Source organism: Sardina pilchardus, chromosome 24 (genome assembly GCF_963854185.1).
Source record: "Sardina pilchardus chromosome 24, fSarPil1.1, whole genome shotgun sequence".
NCBI classification, from domain to species: Eukaryota; Metazoa; Chordata; class Actinopteri; order Clupeiformes; family Clupeidae; genus Sardina; species Sardina pilchardus.
This window is the reverse complement of record NC_085017.1, coordinates 1012018-1024108: the sequence shown is the minus strand read 5'-3', so window position 1 is coordinate 1024108 and position 12091 is coordinate 1012018. Positions and strand designations below refer to the sequence as shown.

The 12091-nt window shown below is 42.0% G+C and overlaps 2 protein-coding genes across 2 annotated transcripts in view; both read left to right on the top strand.

The window, feature by feature from the left end:
* The first annotated feature begins 4596 nt into the window (after nt 1-4596).
* Nucleotides 4597-9402, top strand: paqr7a (progestin and adipoQ receptor family member VII, a). Its single transcript, XM_062529797.1, has 2 exons — nt 4597-4924; nt 6234-9402. The coding sequence occupies exon 2, from the start codon at nt 6285-6287 to the stop codon at nt 7371-7373; it is 1089 nt and encodes a 362-aa protein (XP_062385781.1). The 5' UTR covers nt 4597-4924; nt 6234-6284; the 3' UTR covers nt 7374-9402.
* A 685-nt stretch (nt 9403-10087) lies between these two features.
* Nucleotides 10088-12091, top strand: part of sh3bgrl3 (SH3 domain binding glutamate-rich protein like 3) — a 4589-nt gene continuing 2585 nt past the window's right edge. Inside the window, exon 1 of the mRNA XM_062529666.1 lies at nt 10088-10224. Within this exon, the coding sequence (XP_062385650.1) occupies nt 10180-10224 (45 nt within the window). The 5' untranslated portion in view covers nt 10088-10179. The remainder of the gene's footprint in view (nt 10225-12091) is intronic.

Sequence of the window (12091 nt, the reverse complement as noted above, 5' to 3'; positions counted from 1 at the left end):
CGGCCAGAGCATCCAACCCAATTAGACTGGAGGATGCACGGCAGAAATGCTGCTACTCCCAGGCCAGCCGTGTGTGTGTGTGTGTGTGTGTGTGTGTGTGTGTGTGTGTGTGTGTGTGTGTGTGTGTGTGCGTGTGTGTGTGTGTGTGTGTGTGTGTTTCTTTCAGGGCAAGAGGGAGCCTTTGTTAGAGGTCTACCAAATGGCTGGAAATGTGAAAATGTCTCCTTTTTCTTTCCTCACCTTGGTTTAATGGCTCTTTGAAGTGCAACAATGTTGTTAAATTTGCCTCTTTTGTTAGGCTCTACAAAGGATGACATTGAGTCGACCTTGAAATTTGATGTAGGCCTGCGTATTGAAGCTGAATATATTAAGACTTCCAGGTGTAAAGGAGGAGAGGACAGACAGCTCTGATAAAAAAAAGAAGAATAGAGACTATAATTGAGGTTCAGACAGAAGCGCATACTTTTCTGAATATCTCATACACTTGCACATTCTTTTTATACCTTGAAAGCTGTTTCACACCATTAACAAAACACATAGGCTACATATCTCAGTCTGTTGTTTCATGCCCATTTAGGATTTCTATTCTATTTCTTGACTCTGTAGCTTATCTGGAAGAGCAAGTTGCTAGGATGCCACAAGGTTATGGGGATGATTTGAGCAGCGTATATGCTGACAAAAATGTATTCCTTTGTTGTGCTATAAGTTGTTTCAAATGAAAACATTCCCTAAATGGATAAATGTTAAGTTCTTTCACACCCATGTTTATCTAGCAGTAGACGTTGTGAAACGTTACAGAGGAATGAGGAGACAGGATCCAAGTAGTTCTAGTTCTAGCTCTGAGGGTTCCCATCCTGCCCTTGGCCCTCTCATTCTCTGACTGCATCCTTGATGGCCTCCTCTCTCATCACAACCCGTCTCCCTGGAGGATCCCCCTAGATGTCACCAATCGCAGAAAATGGCAAGTCAAACAATACCGAGACCTCAGTTTACATAGCCCATATAGTGTGCCATTTCCTGAATCTCAACCCACTGGAGGTTAATTTACCCTCCTGACGGCCAATGATGCATTACCATTAACACAGGAACATATCAATAGTTGAGCTAGATTGGCGGTGAGAACAGTGCTGTCTCACGGTAACCAAAGACAGAGGCCACCACGAAGAACAAAACTGATTAAGTCTCATGAGGTTTGCTGTTCTTAAGAGGTCAGGATGTGCACTTACTGAAGATGGGTTTAGGAAATGGCAACTATTGTTTTTTTTATTATTATTGATTGTCCAATACCACTACTATTACTAACACTACAACTACTAGCTTACTACTACTTCTACTATTACTGTTATTACTAATATGTGTATTATTTTTTATTGGTGGTAGTATGGTGGTAGTAGTGGGCTAATGTTATAAGCAGTAATAATAGTCCATTTGACTACAATCACTGCAGCACCAAACTGCACAAGGTAAAATATGTATTGCTTTATTAAATCAACAAAATAACATTCACTTTTATACATAGCTTCTGTTATTATTAAGTTATTGATTACCGGTATGTGATTTACAAGCTACAAAAGAAGAGAGGACATAAGGGGGAAACTCTATAGACACACAGCACCCCCTTGTGGCTGTAATACTCCTCACGTCAATATCAATAAACAAACATCATGTATCAATGGATACATTCTGTAGAATGTTTAAGTAGGAGAACTAGCTGAATTGATTTGTCCGATCAGAAGTGTCAAGTGTGAAATGCAAATCCCATGGGTCCTAGTTTAAACGTCGGTGTTCCTGGGAAGGTGGAAAGTCGTGAGACAATCAAGCTTCCTGTACAGAGTAAAACTTATTGTGTGGCAAGTGGGAGCATTATGCCAATCTACCAATATTTGGCTTAGGATCTTGATTTATGGTATTAAATTAGCAAAAGACATAGCACCTTACCCATCATTTAAATAACGATCCAATGTATGGGTAGGCCTTTGTACTGTGTGTCTGTAAAAGCTTGTCTAGAGACATAGCTCCTTCAAGTTATGTTTTAAACACATGCTATACTATCACCTTTTAGGGGTTGTGCTCTGCCTCAAAGTTGCAGGAGTTGAAAGATTTTGTGAAAAGCTCAGATACAAGGTGTCCACTTTTGCAGTGGACATCATAGTGTTCAATTTTACAGTTGTCCAGTTTCACATTTTACATGGTTTCTGCAAAGCTCTCTGTTGTTACAGTTCTATTTACTATCAAGTGAAAACTGGACTTCAAAGCTGGTTCGCTGTCTTCTCCATTGCTTAACCAACTGGGGGTTTGCCAATGCATTGCGTAACAGTCTACAGCGTATTGTAAATGGACAGGCATAACAAAGCAAACCTTTGTGTTGATGAGGGGTCCCCACTTTAATAACAGTATTTCTTCATCTGAGCCAAAAGCAACTGTCAGTCTACAAATAATAAAGTAAATTTGCTTCATTGACACAACAGCACTGTGATAAACCTACTCTGGAGGCCATTTGTAGAAATGTCTGAAGTTATGATATGTAGGATGCGCTGATTCCGGCCCTGAAGAGTAACAAAAAGACAGAATATTACTTGACCCATGTTATTGTTTTGGAATCTTATTTGGCGACCCCGTGTTATTCACTTATTATGACCGCTGCGCTAGCGAAGCAGTGCTCATATAGGTTTAGTTAGGTTTGTTTTCAGTGTCTTCAGTGAATTTCTGTCAATTCCCGGGACACTGAAAGACAGAGCTCCACAAAATTTGGTAGGCATGCAGCCCCATAAGGATGACACGGAACCATTGTTTTTCACTTTGATCCATCGCCCACCGAAAGGAGGGTAGGCCGGACACAGTTTTCTGTGGGGGGCCATAATAAATTAATTAATATACTGTATGTGTACATTCAGTGACTGTACACCAATCGGCCTGTAGATGGCCTAGTATGATCTTAAATTATTTTTGGATATTGTACTCCAGTGGCCATGTCCAACACACCACGCATACACTCATTTGAGGTATGGCGCCTCCTAGTTAAAAATGAAAAAGCAAAAACAAGGCATTGTAATCATCACACACACACACACACACACACACACACACACACACACACACACAGAAACACATATACTGCATACAAATATAAACACACAGTATACTCATTTACATACACAAAAGTAGGGGATAAAGTAGGAGATGGAGACATACTGTATTTGCAAGGGTGATTTATTTTTGCATCTAATTCACTGTAGTTCAGTGTCCCTTCTTGTATTCAGAGTACGGGCAGATGTGGCCCCGTCTAACTCTCTCACTTATTTCCTGTCACTGACTTCACTGTCATATCAAATTAAAGACATAAAGGAAATGTGCATGGTAGATATGGTATCATTGAGCCTGGGTCCCCATGGGCACTGAGACCCAATGTGGTGCGCTGCTGCTCAAATATCTTTATTGTCATTGTACAACGGAATTTGAAAGTACATGTCCTTTATCCTTTTTCATATATGAAAGAGTTCCATAAAACAAACAACTTGTAAAAAATAGTAGTCCTTCAAACCGATGTTTCCCAACCTTTTTCCTTGAAGGTCTTTTTGCCTGTGTTTGCCATTTCTCAGTCTGAAAAGGGCTTAAGACAAGCCAGGGTCCCCTCCTACCCGCATACAGACACAAGACATTGTTTTATTCAACAATCAGGGTCCGGGGATGAATTACTGATGCTAGCCCGACCTGAAAGTTACTTAGGCAAATTCAGAGGTCAGAGGTAGGCTAGAAATATGGAATAATTGGGATTATTGTCATTGGGATTTGTACATTTAATGAACGCATATAATTTTGGTAACCTCACAACCCAGGCCCAAATCAGCCCAGGCAACATTGTGCAGACAATCTAATCCCTAATGGGGTCCCCGGACCCCAGGTTGGGAACCATTGTGAATAAATAGCCTATCATTATCATATCCCATATTTGGCATTGAGGACAGCAAGCACTGAAAACCACAACTAGGTGTGATACACACATATTTGCTATAAGGGAATCTATTCGTACTGTTCTTCTTTTGGTGGTTACACTCTGGTTGATGCTTTGCCATCACTTTGACCAAGGCCAAGGACATGCACACCCAGTGGAGCAAAAACTAGTTTGAGGGTTGTAACACAAATAATCTAATATGAGTTAATGTTGTAGCCTACCCTGTCTAGCAGGACAAGGACCTGTAGCCTACAGTTGGAACACAAAGGTCAGTAGGACAAACCATTCAGGATACTGCAAATAGTTTTACAATATGCCTGTGCTGTAGATACAGTCTTGGTGCAGGTATGTAAATGCAGGCTACGACATGTTCCATCAACCTTGCTGGTCCGAGATAATGGATACATCTTAAGTTAACACTTGTCTATTTCTCCGTAACATTTTTTAGTGGAAACGCAAGATAGGCTACTTAAAAAGGCAATGCAAGTTAGTTTCTCACTTTAAGGAGTTTCACCTTCGAACACTGGGTGCGGTCTTCACAATGTTTAGAGAAGCGCACATATTTCAGCTCTGAGTGTTATTTCATGCTGTACAGCCGGTCTGCTCAGTCGACATCACCACTTCGCACTGTAACGTGTTGCCCATACAGCCCTCCCATTTTTCACCGTCTGTTCCAGATTTGGAAAAAACTGTTGCCAATTCGACATGTTCAACTGAGTGTATCTAACTAACGTATAATTTGCATCGCATATGAACCTGTGCCACTAATCAGAAAGTCACGGATTACCTAATTTCAGATCGAATCATTGTGGCTGCTAAAAAAAACAAAACTGTCGTCAGCCAGCGAAAAGGCGTGACCAAGTTGGTCAATGAGGATAGATAACGAGATATTAATGCAATCTCGCAGATAACCGCAAGGAAAGCAGGAACTGTCGAATGAGGCCAGTAGACCAAGACGGACTGGGCTCTCAGGTAGGTTATAGTATTTGCTCCATAAAAGTATCCTTGTGAGTGTCGTTTTTGCGGTGACAGTTGGATGTGTGTTTTGCGTTCAGGTTCCTTTTTAGGCTTTTGAGTAGGCTATGCGGTAGCCTACAAACTGCACATAACTTTACAGTCTAACAATTTCTAATTTTGACTTGTTGGTCAATACAGTGACCGAAGGCGTCTACCTAAATGAAAGATGACCGTTTCCTTCGATGCAAGACTGTCCGAGAGAGACTGTCCGAAACAGTGAAAAACTGATTTTGATCGCACGTTGAATACTCGCGTGTCCCCTTTAAACAATAAGTCAATAAAGTAGGCTATCACGTTTATTTTACATCCATTTACTAGCTTAATAGATCATGTCAACAAGTGTAAAGTAGAATACAGTGTTAACGAAGCATGGGCCATGCACATGCGGAGTTATAGGGGCCTCAGGCTATCGTCAGTCACTGCTACACCATGTGCTCAAATGTAAGCAACTTTCTTTTCCTGTAAACAGAAAATTAGAGATTAAATTAGAGATTCCTAGAACCTCATTGTGGTTGTAAAGGAAGTAGCCTAAACTACAGCTGAATTTTAAAACTTTATATATAACTACTAAATGGTAGCCTGGCTTAGCCAGACCCACTAAGTGCACCTTTACAAAAACATATTGTGGCTTAATGTTGTACATGTTAATAATCTGCAATATTGCATAGATTTTCTTTCCTGAGAAACGCTTGCCTCCCCTTGAACAAATCTAGCAAGAGCAACAGCCCCAATGTCAGGATCTTGGCAGATACTTGAAATGTAAGAATGCAGGAGATGGGTTAGAGCAGCGGCAAGAACCTCAGGAGGTGGTGGATAGGTTTATTATGAAAGTTTTTCTTGGGGGAATAGCAGGACTAGAATGTTGTTGCTTTAAGATGGACCCTTAACCTTTTTATTATTGAGTTTCTAAAGACTGAAACCTGTACTTTTTGTGACTAAGATCTGTGATGGATACATGCATCAGCTTTGTTGATAGGTTTCAACAACAAAAGTGGCTGCCAAATACCACAAATGTAAACATAACCAAAGTAAGGACATTATTACTGTGCAGTATTGAGAAATAATTCTGCACTCAGGCCTTTTTGCAGCACTACATTTAACATGTCAAGTTCAAGTTCAATTTCAAAATACAGGTCACATGTTAAAGGGAACATTCCATGCAGTCCCTTTAAGTTTAAAATCATGAGTATTGTTGTGTATGCATTTTCCTTCGACTGTCAGATAATCCATTAATGAATATTAATTACATTAATATTCCTCCCAGCTACCTCAGAACGTGAGTGAGTGAGAGAGAGACAGGTCCCCAGAGGCGAGCATGGCAACCATCGTCATGGAGAGGATTGGTCGGCTGTTCATCAACCTGCAACAGCTTCGGCAGGTTCCTCAGATGCTGACGGAAGCCGCGCCATCCATGCCGGGCACGATGCGGGACACGGAGGTGCCCCCCTTCTTCCGCGAGCGCCACATCCACGGAGGCTACCGCCCTCTCCACCAGGGCTGGCGCTACTACTTCCTGTCTCTGTTCCAGCGCCACAACGAGACCATCAACGTGTGGACGCACCTGCTCGGGGCGCTGCTGGTGCTCATGAAGGTGGCCCAGTTCTCGGAGACGGTGGAGTTTGTGGGGGACAGTCACTCCTGGCCCCTTCTGATCCTGCTGGCGTCGTCTTTGTGCTACATGCTGTGTAGTGCCATCGCCCACCTCCTGGCGGGCAAGTCGGAGCTGTGCCACTTCTCGTTCTTCTTCCTGGACTACGTTGGCGTGGCCCAGTACCAGTATGGCAGCGCGGTGGTGCACTTTTACTATGCGGTGGAGGAAGACTGGCACAGGCGCGTGCGTGGTATTTTCATGCCCGCCGCGGTCCTCCTCTGCTGCCTCTCCTGCTTGGGCTGCTGCTTCGGAAAGTACCAGAACCATAGTTTTCCCCCCTGGGTGCGCAAGGTTGGGCAGGTGGTGCCATCGGCGATCGCGTACAGCTGGGACACAAGCCCAGTGTTTCACAGAATGTTCCACTGGCTGTTCCCTCATGGAGATGCAAATGCAAGTGCGAGCGATGACCTTGCGTTGATCTTTCACTGTGGCCAAGTGGCCTTCTTCATCTCGAGTGCCTTCTTCTTTACGCACCCGTTGCCTGAGCGACTGTTTCCAGGACGCTGCGACTTCCTGGTACAGGGCCATCAGGTTTTCCATGTGTTCCTGGTGTTCTGCACCCTGAGTCAGATCCAGGCCTCTTATCTGGACTACCAGGGCCGCCGGAACCTCTACACCCGTCTCCATGGAGACGGTGACGCAGCGTTTTTCGTTGGGCTCTATGTGCTGACGCTGGTTGCATGTGCTTGGATAGCCGTCTTCATGATTGGGAAAGTGAGACGTCTACTCAACAGCCGAGACAAATCCAAATGATAGATAAAACATTTCATACTGTAGAGTACTGTAGTGCCTCTCAAAAGTGCCGGGTCAACGCAACCCTTTTATTTAGCCTACAGTTCTCAACTAACCATTCTGGAAACCAGCCTGTAACCTGGAATAGTGTAATAGCGCCCTTAGTACTTTGTGCCCTTTTTATCAATGCATTATCTACCAATAGTTGGTAATAGCCTACTGTAAAGCATAATTGTATTTGAGAGCTGTATTTTTGGTACTGAGACGAGAGACGATCAGACACTTTATTCTTATACAGATACACATATTAATTATCTCACGTCTTAAGTGTTGACCTAGTAGTTTTCGTTGTTATTCTCTATTTTTTTATATAAAGATTGTTGATATGGCCTACTTGGACTACTCAGCTAATTCATTAAGATGCCTTATATAATAGATTCTATCGTTATAGGAAGTTGACAAAGATAATGGTCCCTAATTTGAATGATGGGGCTAAGTCCTAAGTCCATCATGTCAAACACATGGCCCAAACATTACCAGCCCTGGGCAAATGTTGAAATTTAAGAAATGAATATATTTATATACGTATAAGTGTGTGACACATCAAGACTTGAGACTTTCCCCATCATTTCAATCAGGGGTTAGGGATAGCCAATATAGACTTGGAACGATATTTCATGGTATTCTGGCGATAACAGTATACATGACAATATTAAAGTAGTACTATTCACGTCTGTTTTCTCAGCCACAAGACTTGTCTTGAGGGCTGTGCAAATGCAAAAAAGTCCAACTTGATGCTGACCATCATCAGCACTGAAGTCTTCTTCCTTGTCTACAGTTTGATCTCTACATTTAGGCTACTTGTGCTCGTTCTCACTGTACATGTGAGCTGTTCACTTTACTGCGCATAATCAATCATATCATAACGATACAATATGGCCCATCCCTAATCAGGGCCCTAAATCTTTTTTTTTATATATTTATTTTTATAGACTGCCTTATGCCTTAGAACAAATCTGAGTAAATATCACTATCACTGTCAAGTCTTACTGAATGTCATTGATTGTGATTTGTTGCATAGAGCATCTAGGAGTTTGTGTGTATTTTTTCGCTAATGCACTTTATATCAATGTAGTTATCATCATTTTGCAATTTAAAGGTCTAACCTACAGTCTGAGATGGCATATACTTGTTATTGTTGTCGAGTGTTGTTTATTGTTGTAAGTGCCTTGGAGAGACATTATGTTATTGCTTTGTCATGTAGTCATGTATTGCTTTGATTCAGCATTGATTGTATTTTGTCATGATTCCACAAGCAGTGTAGGCTATATGCACGGTCTCCCTATCACACCTTATTGTAGGTTATTATTATGGGATGACTACAGCAGTGTTAATGTTTCTGTTTACAATTCAATCCCTTAACATTCCAGTTGGTTCCATTTGGCCCGCAGCATTAAAAGGGAAATTGACAGTGTTGTATCAGGGCATCATATCTCCCTCTTTCTAGCAGGGGCTCTGCAATTTTTTACTGTCCTCATCATCCTTCAGTATGCCCCCCTCCCCTCCCCTCCCCTCCCCCCTCCCCCTTACCGTGTTCTTCATCAGCTTGGTGACGTAGGTTTAGTAGTCATACACTCCCGTTGGCTATTGAGCAATGATCACCATGGTGACACCACATTAAACATGAGTTCCTGACACTCAGGTTGAGTAAAAGTGTGTGGAAATGGATGACCAGTTCTTTCCATGTGGCAAAGAGCTCTCTTTCTCTCTCTGTCTGAATGCAAAATGTTACATCATCTGTTCAGTTTTCAATGTGGACCAATGTGGACCTAAGTGTTCCTAAGTGTTGGAGCAATTTCTATTTGCCAAGCAGTGGTTCAGCTCATTCAAAAACAGATCACTTAGATCACTTTGGTACTTCCTTGTGAAACTACCACAGCAACTTCCTCTAATCAAACACGCGACTGCTAAAACCAGCCCTGTAGACAGATTTAAACTGCCCCCATGTGGAGATGTGTTGAATAACATCTGAACCTTGAATAAATATTTGTTCAAGATTTCATTTTGTTTGTCTTTTCTTTTCTAATTTTCTGTTCACAATGTCTGATGAGCTCTTTACATGAACACAGCCGTTTTCCCACTGCCACAGTTTGCATTCAGGGAAATCTGACAGATCTTGGATTTGTTCCACATCCCTCTCTCTCTGCCCAGCTTGCAAAGAAGAGAAATCTTTTGTTTCTTCAATGCTGTGTAGCCTAGTTCTTAAAAAGTTGAATGCAGGGTAGCCTATCTGTTTGACAGCCTATGTGTACATTAGGCCAAAGTCTAGTGCACAGAGGGACAAATTCTCGTTCTCGTTAGAAGGTTGTAAAGATCAGGTCTAGATAGTCTAACTAGGCCTACTTCGCATTGTGATCCCAAAGAATTTACTCCGTAATGTCAACAGGGGCCCTGAAGAAAAAAAGGTCTCTTTTGTTGGTCTTTTAGACATTAACTCCCTCCCTCCCAAGTTGTTGACCGAGTCTCAAAAATGAAACACATAATAGGCCTACCCTGAGAAATCCAAAGAAGTGAATGAAACTTTAAAGATCGTTTTCTATTTCCACAAATGCGTAGGCAGTCAAGTGTTCACAACACTTGTTCACTTACAGTCCCGTGAAGTGGGGAACTGCTTTGCGGTTCAAACTTTGAATGGGTAAGTGGTAGCGGTCCCTTTAAAATACGCAACGAATAGCGGGTAGGCTAAGCTGTAGAGGGGAAGAGACGACTGTACGGCAAGAGAGCTGGGCACTGAGAGACACACAAAGGGATATTAAGAGTTGTGATCATGGGCATCAAATTATATTACACCACTGTTACGGCTTCCAGGGAGGTAAGACCAAACTAATCTAATACCTTGAAATATATGTAACACTTTCGACCAAGCGTCATAGCCAAATGGTTTTAAAACCAATAGGGATTACGCGCAACGACACACCCAATACCATGAGAACAGTATCTCAGTTGCTCGATACAGTAAGTAGCAATTTTGTTGCCAGAGCTGTGTCGTGCCGTAGCAATTTCCATTCATTCATTTATGACGTTTAGAGCCCTTCTCGCTAAACAGCTGAGCTGAGCTCAAAGGAAATGCAAACCTATTAAGCCAACAGGACGGAAGTCATAGCGTCCCGCATTTCGGGTTTTATTCCATCCCGTTTCTAGAACAATGCATGGAAATTAGCTATCATCGGCAGAATCCTTTGCTCGCCTGTCCCGTCGTTATCAATGGATGACAGAGCATCATGCCCAGTTATCTGAATAAGCTGTTACCGTTGCCCGCCAAGTGCACATGATCGGTGTCATCGTAGCTATACCTGCACTCAAGAGCGGGTTGTGTTAAAAACGGTCAGTTAAAGCTGGATCAGGCTTATTGCGAGCGAAATGAGTCAGTCTCGTAGCTTTGACAGTGCTACATTGTGCTTGTGCCGCAGAAAACAGTCTGCAACATTGTTGCAGTCTGAACCCCATCTCAGCGTAACATCTGTTACAAATAAAGTCAGGAATGTAAGCCAGACAACGGCAATGATTTTGTACTCCACGGAGCAGACTAACCCACCATCCTGAGTTATGAGACACCGCAAACACGCCATCATGATTAGGTAGTATAATCATGTGATTGCATTTTGAAAAACCGACTAACACAATCAAATTGTCTGTATAGGCTCGTTTTAACGCATTGTATGGTTTCAATGGTTGGGATCGTGTTTTTATATCGTTCATATGCCGTTTAACGGTGATAACAATTGTGCACTCAATTCTGATGTTGATTCAGAAAACAGTGGGACTGGTGCTTTTGCCACAGGCGTGGTCCTTACGCAAATATGCCCCCTAACTTCCTCGATCTCTGTGCTGTCAGATAGCATGTAGCAATTAATCATCAGCTGAGCCCTTTTTAGAAAAGGAGCAGTGTGCCTGGTTAAAAATGCACTTCCTACTCTTGGCTCTCAGACAGCAGTAGCATATTATGGATACGTTTAATGGATGTATAAGTACAGGATTTTGACCACGTTAACTTCAGAGTTGCCAGGGTGGTTGTTGACACATGAAGTACACACGTGTGCTCTGCTACGCCCCTTACTGATTTATTCCTGCCTTAAAAATTTTTAACTTAAAACTGTACTAACTTTGAATGAGTTTGCAGTTTGAGTGACATGACATAATAATATTAGGAGTAAAGGAAAGTTGTTGGTCTTTTCAAGCCACCATAACCACACACACACACACACACACACACACACACACACACACACACACACACACACACACACACACACACACACACACACACACACACACACACACACACACCTTGGAGATGGAAAGATGTCCAGTACTGTGTATTAGAGCAGGGGATCACTCAGTAACTCACATTGATATAGTCATATACAGTGGCCATGATAACGACTATATCACGATTCAACTACTCAATAATATCATATAATAATTAATAATGACTTTCAAAAAGATTGATGCATCACAACCACATGTGTAAATGAAGGAGATAAAGGCAAAATACTATGCATTATAAGGGATTATGTATTTATTCACTATATCTCACAATGGATTTGAAACAGTACACAAAGTGCATAAAGATTTGGCTTAGTGTATCTTAAAATCTACAATATAAATGTCCGTATTGTTATACACACACACTACACAGTGTCTATACATAGTGCTGCTTGTGGTTTGATGATTTGCCT

Excerpts from the sequence above, each read along its gene's own strand:
- paqr7a (XM_062529797.1), top strand. The coding sequence starts at position 6,285 with ATGGCAACCATCGTCATGGAGAGGATTGGTCGGCTGTTCATCAACCTG.